This window comes from Crotalus tigris, unplaced genomic scaffold, assembly GCF_016545835.1.
Source record: "Crotalus tigris isolate CLP2741 ecotype Arizona unplaced genomic scaffold, ASM1654583v1 scf7180000020640.449710, whole genome shotgun sequence".
NCBI lineage: Eukaryota > Metazoa > Chordata > Lepidosauria > Squamata > Viperidae > Crotalus > Crotalus tigris.
In genome coordinates, this window is record NW_024098119.1 from 39,720 (window position 1) to 66,319 (window position 26,600).

The following is a 26,600-nucleotide window of genomic DNA, read 5'->3' on the forward strand; positions in this document are numbered from 1 at the left end:
GCTCATAAGCTCTTTGGGAATCTGATATAGCCTGGTGCTTTTCTGTGATCCTTAAGAGGATGGCATCTGGAAAACAAACTTGGAATTTAATAGAGCAGTAATGTTCCTTGCTGTTTATTAGCTCATGATAGCCAATTTTGTAGATTCCATTTACTGTGAGTGAAAGATAACATTACATTTTACCGACTCCTTTGTTCACTTTTGTTTTGCTCTGCTGCTCTGGTGAACTAAATATGAGCTTTTTTTCCTATTCCTCCCCGTCAACTCTTTCACGAATAAAACTTCATCAGAACTTATTTCTGTAAAAAGTGGCGATATGTTTTTAATCCTTTTTTTGTGAGCAACCTGAGATTTTGGTTCAAAATATGGCTGGCTCATTATTTATTAAATTTATACTCCATGCTTTTCACTGTTTGAGGCGACTGTAGATGGCTATGTAAGTCCATTTAACATAATTAAACAAAATTCCAATTCTGTCTTTTCAAAGTGAACGTATGTCTTCTTCAGCTGCAGCTTAACTGCAGTCAGCCACAGCTGCATGTTTAGTCGTTTGTGGTGGGATCAATGTGGTGGCCCCTTCAAAGGACCCCTTGCAAAGACCTAATTCTAAGAGCAAAGGATGTCTCTTGCCCACTCAGTGGCTTCTGATTGCCTTCACACTAATTCAAGAAGTGGGGTAATGGAGGAAATTTGGAAGCTCTAGCCGAGTCATCTTCATCTTTTAGACAGGTGAGATCAGTTGGAGTTCACCACTTCCTCATTTCCTCCAGTTGATGTCCCCTGATCTGACCCTTTTTCATTCAAGGCTGAGACTTAATGTCTTTATCCTGGGACATCTTCGGGGGATATCAAAAAGTCAAGGTAGTTGGGATCCTTGGTGGTCTCTGAGCTTGATCGTTTTCTTGCAGACATTTCATTACCTAACTGGGTAACATTATCAGTGCTAGGAGGGAGTGGGGTGTGTGGAGAGGAGGAGGAGGAAAAGGAAGAGGAAGAGGAGGAAAGCCACTGTGGTGTCCTTGGTGCTCTCTGAGCTTGGTTGTTTTCTTGCAGACATTTCATTACCCAACTGGGTAACATTATCAGTGCTAGGAGGGAGTGGGTGTATGGAGAGGAGGAGGAGGAGGAGGTGGAGGAAGAGGAAGAGGAAGAGGAGGAGGAAAGCAACTGTGGTGTCCTTGATGCTCTCTGAACTTGGTTGTTTTCTTGCAGACATTTTATTACCCAACTGGGTAACATTATCAGTGCTAGAAGGGAGTGGGGCGTGTGGAGAGGATGATGATGATGATGATGAGGATGAGGAGGAGGAGGAGGAGGAGGAGAGCAACTGTGGTGTCCTTGATGCTCTCTGATCTTGGTTGTTTTCTTGCAGACATTTCATTACCCAACTGGGTAACATTATCAGTGCTAGAAGGGAGTGGGGCGTGTGGAGAGGATGATGATGATGAGGAGGAGGAGGAGGAGGAGGAGGAGGAGGAGGAGAGCAACTGTGGGGTTCTTGATGCTCTCTGAGCTTGGTTGTTTTCTTGCAGACGTTTCATTACTTACCTAGGCCACACCCTCTGTTTATGTACTAATGGCTTGTCCTATCATTGTTGGTGGGGATATTTTTGGTGATCTGATGATGTTACCTTGTTAGGCAATGAAACATGTGCAAGAAAAAAACTAAGCTCACCGAGTGCCAAGTTCAACCCCGAGCTACAAGTATTTTCTTCTATTGTCAAAGTCTCTGTGATTAAACTCCTGGTTCTTTTTATGGGCACTTGAATCCCCCAGTTGCTTCATTATGTTGAGTTTTGATTCCTCTCTGCAGACGCCCCTCTATCTAAGCACGGGATGAAGTGACTAACGCTGGACATGGAGCCATGCAATCAGCAGGAGTTGACTTGAGGCCATGTTTGCTAATCAAAATCAGCAGGCACCAAAGAGACCGTGATTTAATTTGTACATGTTTTAAAAACCCAACCCCCTTGAATTCAATACATTGCAAAAAACTAGAAACTCTGCACAGGGAGGCCATCCAGTGTGCTAGATTCTGCTAGATTCCTGATTGATTCTAGGTGTCTGAGTTATCCCATAGCATTTTCCTGAATGTTCCTCTTTAATAAGATGTGGACATCTTCTAATCCAGAGGTCCCCAACCTTTTGGGCACCAGGGACTGGTTGCATGGAGAGAGGTTTTTCCTTGGACAGGAGGGTACGTGGTTTTGTGTGCTGCCCGCATCTTGTGGATGGTGACCCATTGCTGGCATGCTGCAGCTCGTTACCGGTCCACAGATTAGGGGTTGAGGACCCCTGTTCTAATCTTCTCCAGCCTTTGAGAGAAACCTGAAGGGGAAGCCAAACAGAGGCCTGCAAGCAAATACCGCTATGGCATGTGTCCTTAATCAGAGAGCAGCTCCTTGCTTTCTCCTCCTCTCCCATTTACTCTCCTTGCCTCACACCATGCTTTATTGTTGGTTGCACTATTGCAAAGATAATTTGTGACACCCTTGCTCGGGGCGTCAACAGCACAGAACAAAGTTGGCGAGTGGAACAAAGGAAAAGGTCAACATTCCTTTCAGGGAGATGGGGTGGAAAGCCGGGGACAATTTAGAAGTGTGTGTTTTATGAAGAGGCAAATTAACCTTTGGGGACTCCAGAGATTTATTTTGTCCAAAGTTTTGCTTCGGGACACAGGCTGCAGCCTAGAAAGTAGAATGGGAGAAGACAGTTTTTCTGGCTCTGATGGTCCCAAAGATGAGGGACAGCTATTTTGTTTTGCAGAAGAGAGGCTGCCCCAGTTGCATTTGTAGGTAATAATAATAATAATATAGTTGGAAGGGACCTTGGAGGTCATCTAGTTCAACCCCCTGCTCAGGCAGGAAACCCTATACCATTTCAGGCGAATGGCTGTCCAGTCTCTTCTTAAAAACTTCCAGCGTTGGAGCATTCACCTCTTCTGGAGGCAGGTTGTTCCACTGGTTAATTGTTCTCAGGAAGTTTCTCCTTAGTTCTAGGCTGCTTCTCTCCTTGATGAGTTTCCATCCGTTGTTTTTTGTCCTGCCTTCAGGCGCTTTGGAAAATAGCTTGACTCCCTCTTCTGTGGGGCAGCCCCTGAGATACTGGAACATGGCTAGCATGTCCCCCCTCATCCTTCTCTTCATTAAACTAGACAAGAGAAAAAGCCAGTTGGCTGCAGGTGAGGACTTTTGAGCTCCAGTGTCCAAGGCAAGTGCAAGTAGAATCAGGGGTCCTCAACCTTGGCAACTTTAAGACTTGTGGACTTCAACTCCCAGCTTTGCTGGCTGAGGAATTCTGGGATTTGAAGTCCACAAGTCTTAAAGTTGCCAAGGTTGAGGACCCCTGAAGTAGATAATAGATTTTCATATTTATATTGCCACCGTGAAACTTACTCACAGTGACTCCAGTCAGCTTATAGAAGTCAGGCTATAAACTAAAGCTACATTGGGACTTAAAGCCCAAGGAATGCTCAGGACTCTGCATAGTTCTATGACTGCCTATGACTGTACTGGATTGGTCCATTCAGGAAGATGTAGTAGAAAAGACTTGGAGAAGATCTCTTCACCCACAAATAAATGGCATCTTAAGGAACAGTGGGCTCAGTCCTTCTTGGTGATAAAATAACAGACTAACAGAGTTGGAAGAGTCTTTGATCGTCTTCTAGGCCAGCTCCCTGCTCAAGCAGGAGACCCTAAATCCATTCTGGATAAATGGCTCTCCAGTCTCTTCTTAAAAACCTCCAACCTCTGGAGGCAAGCCGTTCCACTGGTCGATTGTTCTGTCAGGAAATTTGTCCTTAGTTCTGGATTGGATGTCTACTTGATTAGTTTGCATCCACTGCTTCTTGTCTTGACTCCAGGTGCTTTAGAGCAGAGGTCCTCAACCCCTGGCCCATGGACTGGTACTGGGCCGTAGCATGCCAGCAACTGGTCTGCCCAAAGCAAAGCCCCATCTGCGGGATGCAGGAAGCACACAAAACCACACATGGAAAAACTCATCTCCACGGAACCAGTCCCTGGTGCCCGAAGGTTTGGGGACCTCTGCTTTAGAGAATAGGTCCACCTTCTCTTCTTCGTGGCAGCTCCTCAAATATTGGAACACGATATTGTTCCAATGTTGGACAGATCCCATTTGGAGCAGCTTAGTCCCAGATACCCACACCACCCTCTCCTTACTACATGTTTAGATGGTTGTGAAATATTTCTGTTCAGAAAGGCAACTGGGGATGAGTAAGAATCTACTGAGAACCAGTTTGATATAGACAGCAAGACAGGAAATGGTATTATGAGTTTTTGTCCTGGATGATTTGGGGCCTGTCACTCTCTCTCAACAAAAGGAAAGGGGAGGAAGGGCAAACCACTTCCAAAGAAATGTTCCCAAGGAAACTGCAGCCAGTTGCCAGAAGTCGAATCAAGTCCGACTTGACATCAATAAATAAATAATCTAAAAGGTTTCCCTGAATGGTGGCACATCAGATCGATTCATTATTAATTATCAATCAATGTTTACTTTTCATTGTCTTATATTAATACTGAGAACCACTCAGAGTCTTCAGAAATGGAGGAGGGTAGAAATAGCAGCAATAAACAATGAATTGGAGAAAACAGCACTTGCATTTTATTATAGGTGGGTTTAGTAGGTTGGGTGAACCAGCCTTAATGTGATTTATTGAGTGCCCCATGGATCTCTCAACCGAAAAATGCTTTGAATGTCCAGAAAAGTGAGTTCCAAGTCAAAATTGCGGAAATTCACCTAGGACATCCCTTTGGCCAACCTTTGAATAGCAGGCCAAAAAAAGAACAAAGAACACAATGCAGGCATAGGCTATATAAATATAGAGTCCTTTTAATTTATATTTGGTTAATAATTACAATACATTTTTGACTACAGGAACAGAGCAGGTTCTTTTCAGTGCATACATTCTCTAGAAAGACGGACTGGTTTTGGCAGACGTTCTATAGAATTTGGAGGATTTTTGCCTAATTCATTTTTTTTCCTCAAAAGTCTTCAATTTTCAGGCTTCGGTTAGTGATTCTGATTTTGGCAGTTCCCCAAATGCCCAACTGGCTTTCAAGGCATCTGGGGTGGGGAGGCTCCAAAGATGAATTTAATGGCGATGACCATGAAATCGATGTCCCACATTTAACAACTGTAAGAGCCGATTATTAAATTTTCTGGAATTTTGCAAGCCAATTGGGAGCACAGCTGAGCCACGATGCCTAGAGTTCCAGTTAGCTCTACAGCAGTTACTGGCAGTCCTCAACTTACAACGATCCATCGTGTCTTACGATTGGTCCTTGCACTTACAACCATCACAGCATCCTCCCAGTGATGTGATCAGAACGTGGATGCTTGGCAGCTGGCATGTATTTACAATGGTTACCACATCTGATCACCATTTGGAGCCTCCTTAGCTGGCAAGCAAAGTCAGTGGTGGTAAAATTGGGTATGATTCACTTCACATAGCAATGAAAATTCTGGTTCCAATTGTGTTCACAACTTGGGGATTACCTATCCCAAAGCTGCTTTTTTACGAGGCAACTGGACTTCCTTGTTTTTCTTTGAAGACATTTTGCTTCTCATCCAAGAAGCTTCTTCAGCTCTGACTGGATGGTGGGGAGTGGAAGAGAATGTTGTTGTTGTTAATTGCGAAGTCGTGTCCGACCCGTCGTGACCCCATGGACAATGTTCCTCCAGGTCTTCCTGTCCTCTACCATCTTCTGGAGTCCATTTAAATTCACACCTACTGCTTCAGTGACTCCATCCAGCCACCTCATTCTCTGTCGTCCCCTTCTTCTCTTGCCCTCAATCTTTCCCAGCATTAGGCTCTTCTCCAGGGAGTCCTTCCTTCTCATTAGGTGGCCAAAGTATTTGAGTTTCAGCTTCAGGATCTGGCCTTCTAAAGAGCAGTCAGGGATGATCTCTTCTAGGACTGACCGGTTTGAATGCCTTGCAGTCCAAGGCATTAACCAGCTGTCTGCAAGGAGTATAAATCCTTCCGTTCCCCACCATCCGGTCAGAGCTGAAGAAGCTTCTTGGATGAAAAGCGAAACGTTTTCAGAGAAAAACAAGAGTCCGGTTGCCTCGTCAAGAACCACCTTTGGGATAACTATGACCTGGATGACTGAGAATCTCCCTAGACGCTTAAGGACTATCTGCAGCAGCATAGCAGCAGCAATAGTTGCTTGTTAAACATTGACTAGCATACCACTGGCCCCACCTCTTTTTTATGTGCAACATGGGTCTGATAGTTGTAAAAAAAAGAAAGCAAGATTTCAGTTACCCAGACACGGGTGCCATTGTTAATGCCTGCTCCCTGCAGGCACCAAATTGCCTTGAGTAATAATGCAAGTTTAATTAATTATGCAAGGTGGTGTTTGTGGGACTGAGGAATGTTTTGAAACAAATATAGAGCTGCCTAATCAATTCTGAATATATTTAGGCAAGTTTTCAAAGGCCAGCAGCTGAATGCCTTCTGAAGCCATCAAGAAGACCCCCCCCCCAAGGTCTCTTCCAGCTCTGTTCTGATGGATTGAAATCCCTGAGTTGTATTTAATAACATCGAAATAAACCTCTTTGGGCATCTGATTCCTCTTTTAGACCACAGAAATAATCTTTTGTCCTTCAGTCGGATTCCCAACCCAAGACTCATGTGACTCTTTCCACTGTTTTCGGAAAAGTGCAGTAACATTCAAACCCAATTTCGTCCACTAAAAATCAAAATGCCCAAAAACGTAAGGAGGAGGGTGAGGGTGCTAAATGTCCTTTTTGTGTAACACCCAAATGGGCGACCCTTGTGCACTGGTCCCTGGCCTGCACACAGAGGTGAGAGGTTCTGAAAAAGAGACTCTTGGGTCAGAATTTCCTGCTCTTTGAAAGTTAAAAAAGGGATACACATAGTTAAATAAATGCAATGCATATTTATACTTGAATTGCTTCTACCTAATAAACGCTATAAACATAGGTTAAAATCCAGCCAAAATTGAGCAGTTTAGCCCTCTTCTGTGGACTGGCAGAAATTGGCATCTGTTCCACTGGAAACCAAAGGACTTGATCAATGTAATCTCATACGGGTCTACTCAGAAGTAAGCCCCAAGGAACTCAAAGAAATTGGTTTCCTTTTAAATTTGCATAGGATTGCCGTCCAAGGGGCTTGGTTTTGGCTGGGTTTTATTATATTTAGAGATATTTCAACGTTATTAGAAGAACACTGTAATTAAATTAAGGGGAGGGGAGGAAGAGGAGGAAGAAAAGTGGGGATAAAGAATATTAGTAAATAAAATGCAAGGAATACAGATCCAATTCTGCTGATTAAAAACAGAATAAAATTAGTCTTATCTATGCAATTGAAAAATCACATCCAGGCAGAGACGCTTGGCGGAGAGTCTGAATGGGTCTTTAGTCTTTGGAAGACATGGGGGGGGGGCGTCCTTTCCCCCCAAAAGTCCAGTTCAGAAAAAGCTTATTGAATTATCTCGGAGCTTTAGATTCAGTGCTTAGAAGTCAGCAAATGCCATCTGCCAACACAAGGATTCTGCTACAGCCCATGGGCATACTTGGTACAGAGAATGAAGGGCAATGAGTAAAGGGGCATGTTGGGGAGGAAGGGAGGAAGGAAAGGAGGGACAGAGAAAGGAAGAAGGAAGGGAGGGAAGGAGGGAGGGAGGAAGGAAGGAAAAGAAGGGAAGGAATAGGATGGAAAAAGAAGGTAGAAGAACAGATGAAGCAAAAGGAAGGAAGGAAGGAAGAAGAGAGAAGGAGGGAGGGAGGAAGGAAAAGAAAGGAAGGAATAAGATGGAAGGAGAAGAAAGAAGAAAGAAACAGATGAAGTGGAAGGAGGGAGGAAGGAAGGAAGGAAAAGAAAGGAAGGAATAAGATGGAAGGAGAAGAAAGAAGAAAGAAACAGATGAAGTGGAAGGAGGGAGGAAGGAAGGAAGGAAAAGAAAGGAATAGAATGGAAGAAGAAATAGATGAAGCAAAAGACAGGAAGGAAGGAAGGAAGGAAGGAAGGAAGGAAGGAAGGAAGGAAGGAAGGAAGGAAGGAAGGAAGGAAGGAAGGAAGGATGTTGAAATAAGATTCAACGGCTTCTAGAGTTCATGTTTGTGATGGGTATTAGTGCCACTGATCTTCACTGTGAGAAATCACACCAGGCTAGGCTGCCGATGCAAAAGGGCAGCCCAGTCTTCAACAACTCATCAGCCTCCATTTTGTAGCAGTGGCAAGATTTATGCATTTTCCTCAACCACAATGTCCTTTGGTTTCACCTACTGTACATCTGATTTGTGAATTTGGCTAACAGATCTTGAGTCACCTGTTTGTGGTTGGGATGCCAATGACTGCCTTCCCCCCAAAATTGGAAATGATAAAAGGTGGCTTTAGACCTTCTTAATCTTAGCTATGTAGGTAAAAAAAAAAAAAGGCACTTAACACATTTGGGTGGTCCCAGTATTTCCCTGTCTTTTTGATCATATGACTACCGCTTTCTACAATCAAAGTTTTTAAGGCACACTCCAGCCATGCTTTCTTTGGTCCTAGTAACTTACTCACAAGACTTAGCATATACAAGCAAAACATTTCCACGCTTACTTACATTCCTGTGTTAAGAGTAAGGCACAGAATCAAGGGTCTTGGGGATGCTGGTGTTGGCGACAGATTAAAGAAAAGGTGTGACTACCTGATCAAAACCTGACCACCTTGACTTTTTTGAATATTCTTCTGTCTCCAACAGCTTGGCACAGGATCCAAATTAATTTGCATCCAGGTGAACTTGGAACATCCCAGAAGTTACAAGATGTAGGTTATACTCTACTGTCTTTTCCCCACTGATCCCATGACAAAATTATGGGTCAATTAAGTGCTTTTCAAAGCAAGCCTCTTTTTTTACTTTAACTTCATTGCTTCTTACAACACAGAGAGGGAAACAGGCAAACTTCTCCATGCTTAACTGGTGCTCCCTGCACTTCAGAAGGGTTTTCTTTTGCAATGCACTAAGCAGAAAATATTCCTAGCAGCTTTAGGGTTTAGAGAACAAGCAAGTCTTACACCTCTTTTAAGAAGCTTCTAAATTCACAGTTTCATGGGGTCTGACTTTCCTGGCGCACTAAAACACCTGAGGCCTTTTCTTTCCTGTGCTTTACTGTCTATGTTTTTCATTATTGCATTTAGTTAATTGTTTACACCAGTGATGGCGAACTTTTTAGAGACCGAGTGCCCAAACTGCAACCCAAAACCCACTTATGCATGGTCGGGTGCCGGGTGGGTGGGGCCCATTGGGTGGGTGTGGCCCATTGGGTGGGCGTGGCTATGGTGGTAACGGCAGACTGGGTGGGACTAAAAAGTTCAATCAATCAATTCCAACTTTGCAAGATCTTTTTTTTTCTCACAAGAAGTTGAAATTGACTGATTGATCGAACCTTTTTTTTTTTTTGCACATGGCAGCGAAGGCCTATAAAACCCAGCTGAAGGCCTAGGACTGGGGCGACGGCGTGCGTGCCCACAGAGAGGGCTCTGAGTGCCGCCTCTGGCACCCGTGCCATAGGTTTGCCATCACTGGTTTACACTGTTGTACAATGAGGACAGTTATCCACAGAGTCTTTCCCAGCCTCATTCTGCAAGTTGGTTGGTGCTAAATATAACTCGCAGTTTGAGGGTGTCTCTGTGCATGTCTCTCCAAAGGTGTGTTCTGGCAGATTGCTTTAGGTTCTGCAGTAAATCTGATTTTCAGGCTAAGGTTTGCTCTCTATCCATAAAATATGGAAGATAATTATCCTTGGACAACAGCCTTGGTGTTTAGAATGGAATTTCCCTAGCAACTTTTGAAAGTGACCAAAAAGTGGAAAATTGCTGTGCAGTTCAGAGCTTTAAGGCAGCAAACCTCACACAATAAAAGATGGACTGAAACAAGCACGGCATTAAACAAATATATATAAATTTGTGGGGATGGTTTAGGAAATAAAAGCCAGAGAACTTGGAAGACAGCTTTAAGAATTCCTCTTAAAAGAATCCCCACTCACACTGTGCAAGCAGCGGGGCCAAATGGGCATTTGACTTCAAGGGCAAATAAACCACGGTCTGCCTTCTCCACTTAGGACAGGATTAAGCAGGAAGAAAACCAGGAAGCTGGCTTAAAATACTGCATGGTCAGAGATGAGAAACCTGGCGGTCACCCCAGGCTAGTTGACTACACTGGAGGAGCTGAGTACTGGATCACAGAATTATAATCAGGAGGTGGGCTGTGGCATTCCAGGCTGGCATCCATTGGCAGAAGAATGGAGTCTTCCATCAAGTCGTCCTCCACCGGAACGCTTGGACGGTACTTCACGGATTCTCGCTCATGCTCGTTGAACACGGATTCCTTGCTTTTGTTGATCGCTTTCCTCCTGTGAGAAGACCCAGAAGAAAACACCTAAAGTTGGATTCGAACCCCACAGTACGTCACAAAGCAGTTTGCTGGAGTTGGGTGAATGGGTCATGTGAATCTAGTCACTGATGTTTAAAAATCATGGTTTATAGCAGGGGTGTCCGGAACAGGATCTCTCAATCTTGGCAACTTGAAAATGGGTGGACTTCAATCCCCAGAATTCCCCAGCCAGTCAAGGTTGGAGAGCCCTGTTTTATAGCTTAGTGTTGTGTGAATCCAATTAACATGGAATCATTCAGTCATGTGGAGCTTAGTGCAAAATGCAAATCTAGGGACAAGCCACTTGTAGCTGTCTATAGCAGGGGTCTTCAAACTTGGCCCTTTTATGACTTGTGGACTTCAACTTCCAGAATTCCTCAGCCAGGCGTGCCTGGCTGAGGAATTCTGGGAGTTGAAGTCCACAAGTCATAAAAGGGCCAAGTTTGAAGACTCCTGGTCTATAGCCTTGGATGATCACAAGATTATATAGCTTTTTAAGGAGGCATGTGTGTTTGTACGTGTACTCACACCATCTTCAGTTACCACCTTGCATCTGCGCATGACAGCATCTATCAGTTCATGTTTAAAGAGAATCTTTTAAACAAAGGCATTGAATATTTACTCTCCAATCAAAGTGATGACAAGTTTGATCAAAAGCAAGTCCCGTGATTGACCACCTCTGGCAGACATGAAATGCAATTAGTTCCTAGAAAAATATTCCTTTCTCCAGAGATGCGTTCTCTGAAATTAAAACCCTCCAGCATCTTTTTAACATTCTGTATTTGTTGACATTTCATTAGAGTCTTGCCTTCCTTAGCAGTTGACTCAACACTGAATCTCTCAATGTTCTTTCCATGGCACCAAAGTTTTTCTTTTGCAGCTCTCAAATTCCTTTGATTCAAAATTTGCTTTTGGAGACAGGCCTTAAATGCCTTATTTCTGTGTGCAAGAATCCCAATCATTCGAACACATCTGGGAGAGCCTAGATTAGGGAAAGCTGCCAATTATAATTGATTGCAATTAGTTTTTTTGTTTTCTGATTTGTAAACAATAAGAGGGAGGGGTGAAGGGGTTAACCCAATTTTCACTTGCACTGTATGTATTTGATTTTACCATGCTCTTACATTTCCGTAAGCAGCAGGCTAGTGGATGACTTACCCTTAATGTTTTTTTTTTAAATAAATTCCTTACTTATATGACACAAGAGGAAGATAAGGATGTATGTAGCACCCCTTGAATTGAGAATATTCTCTCCATTATATTTGATTGATTGGGTAATTTGCTACTATAACAAACAAATCTATGGCAGAATCTTTATGATTGGTTAATTCAGTCTCCTTACAGCAAAATGCCATTTGCAAAACGAGTTCTCAGAGATTAGAGAAGCTGATGTCGGGAAACACTCGGCCTGACAGGAAGGAGGGGTCAAGCACAGAGATAGTCTGGACTCAGTCACAACTGTAAAAGGGCCAGAATTGGCCCTCCATGAATTCATTGGAGTCTTATCTAATTCTTCCCAGATTGGGGAGATTCCTGTATTACAGACAGAACAGAACAACAGAGTTGGAAGGGACCTTGGAGGTCTTCTAGTCCAGGGCTTTTCAACCTTTTCACCCATTGTACCACTTTTAGGATATGGCAACATCCGAGTACCACCAGTTGCCTAGCAAGGCGTCAAAAACATGATGACCCCCCCAAAGGAAAAAAGTGTTGAAGTACAGGTAGTCCTCGACTTACAACAGTTCGCTTAGTGACTGTTCAAAGTTACAATAGCACTAAAAAAAGTGCCCCCCAAGCCACAGCCGAGCAAGACACCTGCCTGCCCGCCCGGCGGCGCTCTTCCTCCTGTCCGAGGTTTTCATTGTTGTGAGCATTTCTGTTGAGGATTGGCAGCGGGGATGGGGTGGGGGGATGTTTGGTTTCCATTCCCCCCATCTGCTGGGTGGTTGCAGCAGGTTTTGGCCACTTCACATAACCCTGGGACACTGTGACCGTCATAAATATGAATCAGTTGCCAAGCATCTGAATGTAAATCACAAGACCCTGGAGATGCTGCAACATTCCAGCTGACTGGCACTTCTTCTGGGCTCAGCTGGAGTCTGGTGCTGATCCTGGCGCTTCCGCTGAGCCCTGACAGCCCCGAAGAAGCACCGATCAGCTGGAAAGCGGCACTGATCCTGGCGCTTCCGCTGAGCCCTGACAGCCCTGCAACTCCAGCCGTCTCTCGTTCAGGCTTGTGCGGTGCTGCCACCAGTTCAGCTCATTCCCCTCCCTCACTACCACTTTTCTAGGATGGTCGCCAGGTGCCAATGTACCACAGGTGGTACCTGTACCACTGGTTGAAAAGCCTTGTTCTAGTTGAACCCTCTGCTCAAGCAGGAGCCACTATGCCATTTCAGACAAATGACTGTCCAATCTCTTCTTAAAAACCTCGACTCTTGGAGCACCCACAACTTCTGAAGGCAAGCTATTCCATTGGTTGATTGCTCTCACCATTAGGAAGTTTCTCCTTAGTTCTAGGTTGCTTTTCTCCTTGATTGGTTTCCATCCGTTGCTTCTTGTCCGGCCTTCAGGCACTTTGGAGAATAGCTTGACTCCCTCTTCTTTGGGGCAGCCCCTCAAATACTGGAACACTGCTATCAAGTCACCCCTGGTCTTTCTTTTCTCTAGACTAGCCATGCCCAGTTCCTGCAACCGTTCTTCATATATTTTAGCCTCCAGCCCCCTAATCATCTTTTCTGCACTCTTTCCAGAGTCTCAACATCTTTTTTATAATGGGATGACCAAAACTGGATGCAGTGACAAAACTCTATTAAAGTCACAAAAAGTGACCATAATAAAATAGTTAGCTTGAAATCTGCATGTGTGTGTTTGTGTGTGTGTGTGTGGGGGGGGTGTCTGGTTGTTTGCAACTGACAGCTGGCTAGTTAAAGGATAGTGTAGCAGGTTAAGTTTTCACTTTTATCATGTCTTCTTTCCAATTTTCATAGTTGGCATTTCTATTCCACCAGCATCACATGCCACAACTGGTTTTTATCTCTCCAGGAATCCGGGAAGATAAAAAGAGGGTGATTTTCTGGATACATCCGAGTAGTACTTAAAGGTTACAATTTCAGTCCTCAGCACCTGGAAGTAGACTTGGAGAATTTCCTCCCTGAACCCCAGTTCTTGCTACTTAACATGATAACAATACCAGGCCAAAGGGGCTCAGAATCACTTTTTGGTGAAAACACCTTTCTGTGTTCTTGTATTTTTAGCCCTAATTATTTCCGAGCTTAGAACAATACCTTCTCTAGATGGCATAAAAGGTAAGTGGCATCTCTGTGTTCCACTGTGAAACTCAACACTGTCTAGACCAGGGGTCCTCAACCTTGGCCCCTTTAAGACTTGTGAGCTGGCTGAGGAATTTTGGGAGTTGAAGTCCACAAGTCTTAAAGGGGCCAAGGTTGAGGACCCCTGGTCTAGACTCTCAGTATGAATACGTGGCCTTGAATTCCGAGAGCTTTTGTTCACTCAGTGGAAAACTTCATTTGTCGCACACAAAGATTCAGCCTTCCTCTCTATGAGTTTAGCAACTGAGTGGAGGGGAGATCTAAGCAAAGTCCAAGTCCTTCTAAATTCAGTATGCTTGCTCAGAACTTGTCCGCTGGCGCTTTGCTCTCTCTCTCTCCCTAATCTCATGTCATTCCCTGCATGATCCCAGCATCAAGGTTTTCTGTCTACCTTCCCCGAATGCTTGATGTGAGCAAACTACACTTGGGCATGCCAATTCACACCCCCAGCTCAAGGAAGAAAACAAACACAAGACAAAGGGGAAAGGGAGAAGTCTCAGAAGTTCAAAAGCCACCCAGACTTGGAAGAGCTTACCAGAAGTTTTACAGAAAATGAAGAGGATCATTTGTAATGAGTCCAGAATAAATATTTTCAACCAAGAGAGATGTGTCATTAACAACTTTGTTCTATCCATTTATGCCTCTTGAATTCTAGTTCAGTGGTCTCCTCCAAACGTGGCAATTTTAAGACTTGTGGAGTTCAACTCTCAGAATTCTGGGAGTTGAAATCCATAAGTCTTAAAGTTGCCCAAGTTTGGAGACCTCCATTCTAGCTGATGGGGAAACCGAGAGAGAATTCATTTCTGGATATTTCCTTACTTGGCACAGTCTACATATGTTGGGATTGCTCCCACAGTGGAAGCATGGATGGAAAAAGTGATGAAGTTAGCAGAGATGGCAAAACTAACTGCTTTAATTAAAGAAAAGAATTTATTCAGTTTTGCTTCCCCTTAGAGACCACTTTTGGACTTCATACTTGAAACAGAATCAAACTTTGATTTTATTTGGTTTTGATGATTAGATTGATTTGTTGTTATAGAAATGTCTCATATTAAACATGTAACCCCAAAACCTGAGATTGTAACCATGTTTTATTTTCTGCTGCACTGAAAAAAATAGGAAGCCACTGCTTGCCCTCCCTTTCCCACTTCTCTCTTTTTTTTTTTTGCCTCACAGATTTCTTTATATTTTGTTTTTGCTATCAGTGTGTAACTCAGTGGTTCTCAACCTTTCTAATGCCGTGACCCCATAATACAGTTCCCCATGTTGTGGTGACCCCCAAGTGGGTGTGGCCACCAATAAGAGGGAGTAGGACAGCTAGGGAAAAGGGAAAAAAATGGCGGACAGCCTTGTTTGGCGACCCCCGTGAAATGGTCATTCGACCCCAAATGGGGTCCCGACCCACAGGTTGAGAACCACTGGTGTAACTAATAGAGGTAATTCTTTTTTTTTTTTTTTATTAAAAGTTTTATAAATTTTACAAAAAAACAAAAACAATACAAAACAAAAGACAACATATTCAAAAAGGAAACTAAACATTACATATAAAAAAAAAAAAACCCCAACCCCCACCCCACACAAAAACCCTCCCTTCCCCCCCCTGAGCTTCCCAGAGCAGGATATAGGCTTAATTAAAAATTAAAAAGTAAAAATAAGAAATTAAATTAAAGATTTTATATTTATATATAAAAAAGGAAAGAAAAAAAAATACCTATATATATATATATAGAATAAAACTTATGAAAAAGCTATATGATATTTTTGTATACCCAATCTAATTTGTGTAAATTTTATCCATTTATCCCAAACAGCAAAAAACTTCTCTTGAGTTTGTTGCTTTAAGAAAGCCGAAATCTTTGCCATTTCCGCCAAATAAGCTACTTTAAGAAACCATTCCTGCAATGTAGGCAAAGATTCCTTCTTCCAATATTGTCCTACTAACAGCCTAGCGGCTGTAATCAAAATTAACATCAATACAACCTCCTTTGTATCACAATCTGTAACAATGCCTAACAAAAATAATTGCGGAGTAAATTTTACCCTCCTTCTAAAAATTCTCTGGATATTCCACCATATTTTGATCCAAAATGCTTTTATCTCTCTACATGACCACCAAATATGATAATAGGAAGCATCCTTATAACCACATCTCCAATATTTAGGTTGCACGTCAGGGTACATAAGAGACATTTTTTGTGGATCAAGGTGCCATCTATAAAACATTTTATAAAAATTCTCCCTAAGGTTCTGTGCTTGTGTAAATTTGACATTTCTCACCCAAATAGTTTCCCAGATGTCCAATGGAACTGGCTCGCCAAAATTCTGCGCCCATCTAATCATACAATCTTTAATTAATTCCGTTTCTGAATCCATTTCAACTAATACCCCATAAATTCTCTTAATATGGGTTTGTCTTTGGTCCTTAACTTGTTTAATAAAATTTCCATCTTCTCTAAGAAAACCCAATTTGCAATCCACCTTCCATTTATCTACTAGTTGCCTATATTGGAACCAAGAATAAATAATATTTTCTTGCGCTAAATCTTCCCGTAATCTTAACTGCCATTTTTGCCCATCCCATCTGAGTAGTTGACTATAAGACACCATATCCATTTTTACTCCTCTTTTTATTCCTTCTATCGCATGCCAAGGTATAGCCCATAATGGAACTTTAAAATCACTTTTGTAATATTTTCTCCAAATCCTAAGTAGAGAAATTCTTAAAATATGAGATTTAAAGACCCAATCCATTTTTTTATTAAATATTAGGTAGGCATGCCACCCATAAAGTAAATCCCATCCCTCTAAATGAAGTATCTCAGGATTTGTCAAATTTACCCAATCACTAATTAGTGTTAAAACCACCGCATCATAATATAATTTCAAATTTGGTACCTTTAATCCACCCCTCTCACGGAAGTCTTGCATAATTTTAAACTTAACCCTTGGCTTTTTCCCTGCCCAAATAAATTTATTAAGACCCTTTTGCCACTCACTTAAGTTAATCTCATTTTTCAAAATCGGTAGCATTTGAAACAAAAAAAGAAACTTGGGTAGAATATTCATTTTTATCACTGCAATTCTTCCCATGAGGGATAATTGCAACTTCTCCCAATTCTTCAAGTCCTTCTGTACCCTGACCCACAACCTTTCATAATTATTTTTAAATAATTTTGCATTAGAAACAGACAACATCACCCCCAAATATTTTCCTTTCCCACTTCTCTTGTACCCTTTCCCTTGTCTTCTCCCCCTCTTGTTCCTTTATTATCTTGGCTTCTATTTCCATTTTAAAGTGCAACAAACTTCAATAAAAATAAAATAACAGATGCACTGGGATTGCAAATTCAGTTGCTGAGATTGCTGGAGGTCCAAATCTCAACACACCGAATGCTTTAAAGAGGAGATTTATTATTAGACCATTCACCTTGGGGGGGGGGGGACACACCTTAATCTCCTGAAGCATGTACATTCTAAAGACTTGGAAAGTTGGAGATAAAGATACTGGAATATAAACAGGTAGATTTCCAAAGGTGCTTTTTCAAAAGGCAACTGGGCTGATCTTGTCCCTGAGAAAGAAGAACAGATTTCGCTTCTCATCCAAGAAGCTTCATCGGTTCTGGCAGGATGCTGGGGGCGATGGAAGGGTTAGTTCTGACAGGACGGGGGAGGGTTGGAAGGATCATATTTCTTTGCAGTCACCTGGTCATTAGCACTCTCCTTGAGAGTTCTTGAGGCCACTTAGGGCAGTGATGGAGAACCTTTTAGAGACCGAGTGCCCAAACTGCAACCCAAAACCCACTTATGCATCGTCGAGTGCCGGGTGGGCGTGGCCCATTGGCTGGGTGTGGCCCGTTGGGTGGGCATGGCTGTGGTGGTAACGGCAGACTAGGTGGGACTAAAAAGTTCAATCAATCAATTCCAACTTTGCAAGATTTTTTTTTTTCCGTGAGAAGTTGAAATTGACTGACTGAACCTTTTTTTTTTTTGCACATGGCAGTGGAGGCCTAAAACGAAAAGGTTTTATAAAACCCAGCTGAAGGCTTAGGACTGGGGTGATGGTGCAGGTGCCCACAGAGAGGGCTCTGAGTGCCGCCTCTGGCACCTATGCCATAGGTTCGCCACCACTGACTTAGGGGTTGATCTCTGCTCTCAGAGTCACCTGGATCAGAGTGCAAATGGGGATGGAATCTTCTTGGAACCGCTGAAAGGACTGTAGTGTAGGTAGGAGACAGGTGGTGTCTAAACAGGTAGACCTTGCATAGCCACTGAAGATTTTAGAAGGACTTTGGGCCAGCGGGGAGATGCTTAATTTAGGAAGAAAACTCGGTAAGATTTTTCTGCAGATCTATTAGATCTCAGCTGAAAGATTCAGACAACCAGTAGATGGTAGCAAAGAAGCAGAAAGAACTGCATGGTCTCATCCCTGGAGCAGAACACAGAACAAGGTTATTACCCACTGATGATATATTATGTACTATTGATAAATCTGAAAGTTCAATGCCATAAGTAATTAATACACTACAACGGAGGTAAATTATCAGATTACTTGATAAGACTAATGTACTTCTCATAGGCTCTGGTGTACCTGTGAAAGCTGAAAACCTGGCTTTTATTTGGGGTTTGAATTCTTTTAAATCTTGGAATGAATGTTTCTGTTTCTTTCAGAATAATTATCAGTACCATTATTATCATGATATTAGCATGCCATTATTATCACATCAGTAATTATCGTTATCAATAGCTGATTACAATTCCCAAAGAGTGTATGGGATAGACTAAATATTGTACAACAGAAAATTACTTCAGGAGACCTGCAGATGCTTGAAGTGATTCCTTTGTTAATATAAAGATTTTCAAGCACTTTAAGAAATTCATGAGACACTTTTTATGGGGTGAACCACCTCCTACATTTTGTTCATAGAATGATCAGGATTTTATCTTTCTGACTTCACCTTTGGGACCTCAATGTAATTTCAAATTAAGAAAAGCGTGGTCTTACCATGGCATTATAAAGTACTGCTTTATAAAGCCTTAGTAAGACCACACTTGGAATACTGCATCCAATTTTGGTCACCACAATATAAAAAAGATGTTGAGACTCTGGAAAGAGTGCAGAGAAGAGCAACAAAGATGATTAGGGGACTGGAGGCTAAAAAAATAAATAAAGAATGGTTGCAGGAATTGGGTATGTTTAGTTTAATGAAGAGTAGGGGCGACATGATAGCAGGGTTCTAATATTTGAGGGGTGCCGCAAAGAAGAGGGGGTCAACTATTCTCCAAAGCACCAGAAGGCAAGACAAGAAGCAATAAATGGTAACTAATCATGGAGAGAAGCAACCTAGAACTAAGGGGAAATTTCCCAACAGTGAGAACAATTAACCAGTGGAACAACTTGCTTCCAGAAGTGTAGATGCTTCATCACTAGAGGCCTTTCTAAAAAGACTGGACAGCCACTTGTCTGGAATGGCATAGGGTCTTCTTCTTCAGCAGAAGTTGGACTAGAAGACCTCCAAGGTTCCTTTCAATTCTGTTATTCTATTGCTTCTTGTCCTGCCCTCAGGTGCTTTGGAGAATAAGTCAACCTCCTCTTTTCTGTGGCAGCCCCTCAAGAACTGGAAGATCATATCTTATCACTCCTAGTCCTTCTCTTTGTTAGACTACTAGACAAACCCAGTTCCTTCAATCGGTTCATCGTATGGTTGAGCCTGTTCTATCCCAGCCTATTGCCGTCCTTGTTAAAGGCACAAGGACCAAACCCCTGCTGATGCAATAGGCTGGAGACTTTACAATAAAACAAAACTCTTTTAATATGGTTGACAAACCTGTCAAATTGTCCAAAACACAAACAGCAAAACTCAAGTCCAAAGGAAACACGATGCAAACAAACGAGAAGTCACAAGCAAGACCAAGATCCCAAGAAGCACTTTGCAAACGGTTGCCTTCAGCAACCAGCACCGCCCACACCTCCTCCCTTTATTCAGCAGTCCCAAGGCGTTGCCTCTCATTGCCTTCTCTTTTTACTCTGGAGGTGCCGCATTGACTGTTGTTGATTTACTCTCGCTAATTGACAACGTGTGCAGGCGTCAATTAGCAAGTCCATGAGCTGTGGGTCTTCCGGGTCTGACTCATGCTCCTCACACAGCTGAGCTTCATCAGGAACTCGACTGGAGGGCCCAGGCTCTGCATCAAACCGTGAGTCTTGTAATTCATCAGAGCCTCCCTCTGCCCCTGATGGCCCTTCAAATGCCTCCTCCACCTCCTCCTCAGATCAGCTGTTGTGAGCACAGGCTGGCACGGAATCACAACAGAGCGTTCAGATCCCTTATCAACCTCTGCATGATCCTCACCATTCATTAGGGTCACCTGTCTGAAATTTGTTCCCTGGCAGCTGTATGCGTGGGACCTTGTCTAGAATTGCTCCTGATCTTTGGAAGAGTTCCTACTGGGACAATAAGCTGAAGTCTTGGGGGGCCTAAAACCTTAAGTGCATTTTGGTGCTCTTTTAGCTGATGCTTTAATTCAGAGATGTTGTCCTCTGAATGATGTTTCTCCTGCTGGGAAGGGTAGTTGTGTGATGTATAAAAGTCCAAAGACTCCCCCACTTCCGCTAACAATGCAGTACTTAACAGCTTCAATCGCTTTAATTGTTTCATTGGTTTCTGACTGTTTTTAATGGGTACCGATTTTTTTGATTTAGCAGTTTTAATGTACACACATCATTATGTAATGTAATGTTTCTCAAACTTGGCAATTTTAAGATGCATGACCTTCAACTCCCAGAATTCTGTCTGGGGAATTGTGGGAAGGTTGAGAAACACTGATACAACACTGGTAACTGTAATTATATATTTTTGAATGACACATATTTAATGTAACTTAATATTTACATAGTAGAAATGGCGATGTATTATGACCATAGGCCACATTTGCTTAGCAGCCGTGAGAGTAAATACTCCAGTTTTATCGTCTGTAGCAAAGAGGCCATCAAATATTTGACAGTGCTCAGATTTTTAATGAAACTACTGCTGCAGGGTAAGACAATCCCCACCAGTCAGTTGCAAAATGCAGCTTTACTTAGAACACAAAACATGAAATAATCGGATTGGAAGGGGCCTTGGAGGTCCAGGGGTTCTCAACCTTGGCAACTTTAAGACTTGTGGACTTCAACTCCCAGAATTCCTCAGCCAGCTTTGCTTTGCTGGCTGAGGAATTCTGGGAGTTGAAGTCCACAAGTCTGAAAGTTGCCAAGGTTGAGAACCCCTGCTCTAGTCCAACACCCTGTTTAAGCAGGAGACCCTGCTTACCATTCCAAAACAGGTAGTTCTCTACTTACAACGGCAAAGTTCAAAGTTACAAAGGTACAGAAAAAGTGACTTATGACTGTTTTTCACACTTACAACCATTGCAGCATCCCCAGAGTCATGTGATCCAAATTCGGATGCTTGACAACTGACTCGTATTTATGACGGTTGCAGTGTCCCGAGGTCACATGACCACGTTTTGCAAGCTTCTGACGAGCAAAGTCAATGGGGAAGCCAGATTCACTTACTAACTTAACAATTGCAACGATTCACTTAACAACTGTGGCAAGAAAGGTCGTAAAATGGGGCAAAATTCACTCAACAAATCTCACTTAGCAGCGTAAATTGTGGGCTCACTTGCGGTCGTAAGCTGAGGGCTATCTATAATTACCTCCTGTTGACAGTACCTTTAATGTTATTAAACAACATCTGCCTATCCCAGATCCTTGGGAAGGACTTGACGGGTAGGCAAAACCCCCAAATCTGGTCTAAACATCATTTTGCAAATCATAATCATCAGCAATGCTCAAATTTGGAAGGAAGAGAAAAAGGAATGACTCTGGCAATCTAAGGTGAATGATTCTTTTGTGTGTCATTATTGGTTTGTGCCCTTTCTGGGCAGATGACTAGACCACAAGATCTTTAGATATGGAAGCCAAGAAGAAGCCACAGAGTATCAATACTTAGAAATGATGTTCTGTATGTTGACAGCAGCAAGAGTAGTCTACGCTCAGAAATGGAAGACCACATCGATTCCTACAACGGAGGAATGGCTACAAAAACCAATGGAGCTAGCAGAGATGGCTAAACTGAATGTACTGATTAAAGAAAAGAATACGAAAGCTTTTATTGCCATGTGGAAACTGCTTCTAGATTTTGTTCTTGAGGTGGAAAAAAATGAAATTTTGATTGTGGGCTTTACCAGTTAGATAGATTTGACATTAATAAAATGGCCAGTTTACAATATTTTGTAAAAGTAAAAAGTTGAGGTTTGAAGTCGATACTCTATTGCACAGAAGGAACTCGAAAGTTGATGCCTTTTTTCCCCTTTTTTTCTCTCCCTTACCTCATTCTCCCTTTCTCTTCCCCATGTTTTTGGTGGTTTGTTGCTGTACAGCTTTCAAACGTTTCGACACCAGGCTAAGTGATATCCTGAGCAGGACTTCGGTTGAAGTGTCTGGTGTCAGTTCGTCTCTGCTATTATTGATCTCATGTGCTCACGTGGGTTGGTGGGTCTCATGGTCATGTGGTTGGTGGGTCACTTGGTGACCTTCACATGACATCACCAGCCAGTCCCATGGCATGCCACAGCATGACCAGCCGGTCACATGACACACCAACCACATGACCACATGAGCTCAATAAAAGAGGAGACGAACAAGACACTTCAACCAAAGTCCCGCTGAAGATGTCACCTAGGCTGGTGATGAAATGTTTTGGAAACTAAACAGCAAGCCTGGAGAACAAACCACCATCAACAGTATCTGCCAAGGTAATGATTTAGAAGCTAACCAGCTTGTATAACATGAAATATATGATGTAATGATGGGAATGACTCAGCAAGGTCTGTGTCCCTTTAAGAGCCAGCTGGGTCTGTATCTCCTTAAGAGCCTTTGAATAAAAGGAAGGCTCTGCTGCTGTGTTCCCTCTCTTCCGTTTCCTGCTGTAATTGTAGTTTGTTGGATCCTGCAAGTGTATATATATTTGTTCCTGGTGTATGATATTGTAGATAGTGTAAGATAAACCACCATTTGATACAAGCCACTGTTTACTGTATTTACTCCTGGCTTATCTCAGTGCAATAAGACTGTGCACGCTCTGACAGTATCAATACTTACGCAAGAGCCATGATTCCATATGGCCAGGACCGGATCTCCAGCCTCTTCCGGCTCTTGACTTCATCCAGGGTCAACACCATCCCACTATCTGACTCACCATCCTACAGGAGAGGAGGAAGAAGAGATTCAGGGCGTGCTTCTGAAAGCTGCTCATTCAAAGCCAGAGGCTAGAGTGGCTCCCAAGCAGGAATCATTTTAGCTCCAGAGGAAGATCACTTTCCCTTTCCAGGTTTTCCCCTGGCTTTTTTGCTGCCTTTTAATTGTATTTACAGTCACACAGTTTTAATTTTTTGGGAAACCTGCCTTGACACTGGCTAGATTATACAGTGAGTTTTTATTTTACACATTATTATATTTTTATTCAAAGTATTACAATGTGTTTTATTGCAAACCACTCAGAGAGCATTGGCTGCTGGGCAGTTTAAATAATTTAAATGAAATAAATCAAATAAAGTGGGGCCTCAAATGGACCAGGGATTTTGTGCACCAACCTGAACCTTGGGTTCATTAAAAAAAAAATGGACGAGATTGCCACCAAATATTGTGTTTTTTGCAGTGGGGGTAGTGACTTGTGTGTTATTATTTTTTTGTACGGTAGTAGCATTCTACTAAGATCATGAGAAATCTAATCTGGTAGGAATCATACTCAATTTTCTGCTTTAAATTCAGAGATACTCTGGGCAGAGAAATGGCCTAATCTCTGCCCCCCCCCCCAACCATCTGGGTTGCAGCTGGCTACTGTTTCATTGAATTCCACTTCTGCTTTCTGCTTAGCTTGTAAACTACCTCTTCAGCTTTATGAGGAGGGTGCTTTACAAGGCAAAAATGTATAACGTTTAGAAACCCATATAAAATGAAGGATGCAACGGTGTGGTGGGAATGAATTGTGAAAAGGAAGGGAGGGAGGGAGGAAAGGAAGGAAGGAAGATGGGAAGATAAACAGATAAGAAAGGGCAGTTATTACTTTCCTTCCTTTAATTTTTTCATACTTGAAGTTCTAGATACACAAAAGTCCAAGGTAAGAATCCAGGGAACAGGGGTGGGCTGCTTTCTCCTAAACTGGAGCTCTGATCTATCTAACTAAACTTTGTTGACACTGATTGGCTGCAGCTTCCTCCAAATTTCAAGCAGGAGGTTTTCCAAGCTACCTGGAGAGGTGAGGGATTAAACTAAGGGCCTTCTGCATTCAAAATGCATCTTTACCACCAAACGACGACTCTTTAAATGTCTTCCTAAGATGCATTGTGGAACATTACATCTGCTGTATGATTAAACCCAATGGACTAAAGCTGATGTGAGATTTCCCTTGCCTTTGCCTGGTATCCCAACTTGCAGTTAGACATAATGCGTTAAACCTCAACGAACAGCCCCAAATCTGGACATTTGTCAAGAAACCATCATCACATTATATGCCTATCAAATATGATATGCTTTGAAGTTCATCAGGGTTGGAAAAATGTGACAGGCTTCTGATGCATTTTTTTCCCCCATCTTGAGATTTTCTTTCATTTTTTTTTTCTATTCGCCAATATCCAAGGAAGAATTGGTTGGAGTAAGAAAATAAGTAGTGCCTTTAAGACTAACCAATTTTATCTGGGCATAAAATCTATGAGCAAAAGCCTGTCAAATGCACTGGGGCAAAAGCCCACTCTCTGATAAGTGAGCTGCTATTCATGAAGAAGTTAATTAGTCTTCAAGGTACTACCATATTCTGTGTTTCTCCTGGATAATAGTGGCTGATGCTTTCTTCTCCTTTTCCATCTCCCTAGATTTGCTCACTTGGCTGGCACGTTTACCAACTTATTATACTGTATCTTACTGCAATAGCACTTAGACTTATATACTGCTTCACAGTGCTTTACAGCCCTCTCTAAGCGGTTTACACAGTCAGCCTATTGCCCCCAACAATCTGGGTCTTCATTTTACCAACCTCGGAAGGATGGAAGGCTGAGTCAACCTTGAGCTGGTCAGGATCGAACTCCAGACTGTGGGCAGAGGTAGCCTGCAATACTGCATTCTAACCACTGTACCACGATGGCGCTCAATATGGCAGGATAAACCCATACATGACAATGCAATTTATCTGAAAAATATTGGGTACATTGTGCGCCTATTGGTAATCTGTATCACTGGATCACTTCAATTGTTTGTTCCTTTTCAGATAGTTATTTATATTCAGGGATGGATTTCCTAGCTGTTTCCTGCTTGCAGATCTTCCCCTTAACAGTGGCCACTTTCAGGTGGGCAGTGAAAAACACAAGTCTGGTTGAAGCTCACCTCATGTATCATCTTCCCCTTCTCTACAGGCACCTCATCAAAGGTCTTCACACTTAATGGCCGGTTCTTGGAGTTAATGCTGGAAATAAAGAGGAGGTAAGATTTTGGGTTGCCCACACATGGTCATTAAGGGGGGGATGATCTTTTCTGTCCATTCACATGAAAGTAAGATACCGGAAAAAAGATGATTAGGGGGCTGGAGGTTAAAACATACGAAGAACAGTTGCAGGAATTGGGCTTGTCTAGTTTAATGAAGAGAAGGACCAGGGTAGACATGATAGCAAGGTTCCAATATTTGAGGGGCTGTCACAGAGAGGAGGGGGTCAACCAATTTTCCAAAGCCACCTGAAGGCCAGACAAGGAATAATGGACGGAAACTGATCAAGGAGAGATTCAACCTAGAAATAGAGAGAAATCTTCTGACAGTGAGAACAATCAACTAATGGAACAGCTTGCCTTCAGAAGTTGTGGGAGCTTCAAGAAGAGACTTGTCAGCCATCTATCAGAAAAGGTGTAGGGTCTCCTGCTTAAGCAGTGGGTTGAACTAGATGACCTATAAGGTCCCCTCCAACTCTGCTATTCTATTCCAGGGGTCTTCAAACTTGGCCCTTTTATGACTTGTGGACTTCAACTCCCAGAAGTCATAAAAGGGCCAAGTTTGAAGACCCCTGTTCTATTCTTAACAAGCACTCTGGTCAGTTCCCTAATCATCTTTTTTGCTCTTCTCTTCACTCTTTCTAGAGTCTCAACACCTTTTTTGTATCCTGGTGACCAAAACTGGACTCAGTATTCCAAGTATGGTCTTACCAATGCAGTATATAAAGTGGTAAGACTTTTCATGATTTTGATACTCTCCCTCTGTTGATGCAGCCTAGGACTTCATTGGCTTTTTTGGCAGTTGCAACACAGTGCTGGCTCATATTTAAGCCACCTGCATGTTCTTTTTTTTTAAAAAAATATATTTTATTAGATTTTATATGGGTAGGGAAAAGTGGGGTTGGGGCGGGTACAGGGAAATCGGGATAAAGGTGACAGGGTGTGGATAACTACAGTAAATACATAATTTAGCGAACAAGCTGTCGTCCGGGTCTTCATATTGAGTATTATTGTTTATATAATACTAGACATTTATAAGAATAAATCGGTATAGTTACAACTGACATTTGGTAAAACAGTAATATTCCTTTAAATAATTAACATAGTTGATAGCATAACATCTATTTCCAATCATCAAGCTTAATACTTAATATGATAAAGCTCTAAAATCTCTTCTTATTCTAACGTGTTTCAACCCACTGATAAAATTTTCCCCAGGTTTTATAGAAGATTGAATCCTCTTTCTCCTTCATCTCTAATGTTAATCTGTCCATTTCTGCACAATCTAGGATTTTCAAAATTATAATCTGGTCTGATGGTAGGTTTTCATTTTTCCAAAACTGGGCGAAT

At 42.3% G+C, this 26,600-nt stretch overlaps 1 protein-coding gene across 2 annotated transcripts in view; it reads right to left on the minus strand.

Moving 5' to 3' along the window:
* Nucleotides 1-9,434: 9,434 nt before the first annotated feature.
* Nucleotides 9,435-26,600, minus strand: part of LOC120319349 (vascular endothelial growth factor receptor kdr-like) — a 191,545-nt gene continuing 174,379 nt past the window's right edge. For both annotated transcript variants that reach the window (XM_039368128.1, XM_039368129.1), the window contains exons 28-30: nucleotides 25,155-25,233; nucleotides 22,878-22,978; nucleotides 9,435-10,383 (exon numbers count right to left, since the gene is read on the minus strand). In XM_039368128.1, coding sequence (XP_039224062.1) covers nucleotides 10,185-10,383; nucleotides 22,878-22,978; nucleotides 25,155-25,233 — 379 coding nt within the window. In that variant the 3' untranslated portion in view covers nucleotides 9,435-10,184. The remainder of the gene's footprint in view (nucleotides 10,384-22,877; nucleotides 22,979-25,154; nucleotides 25,234-26,600) is intronic.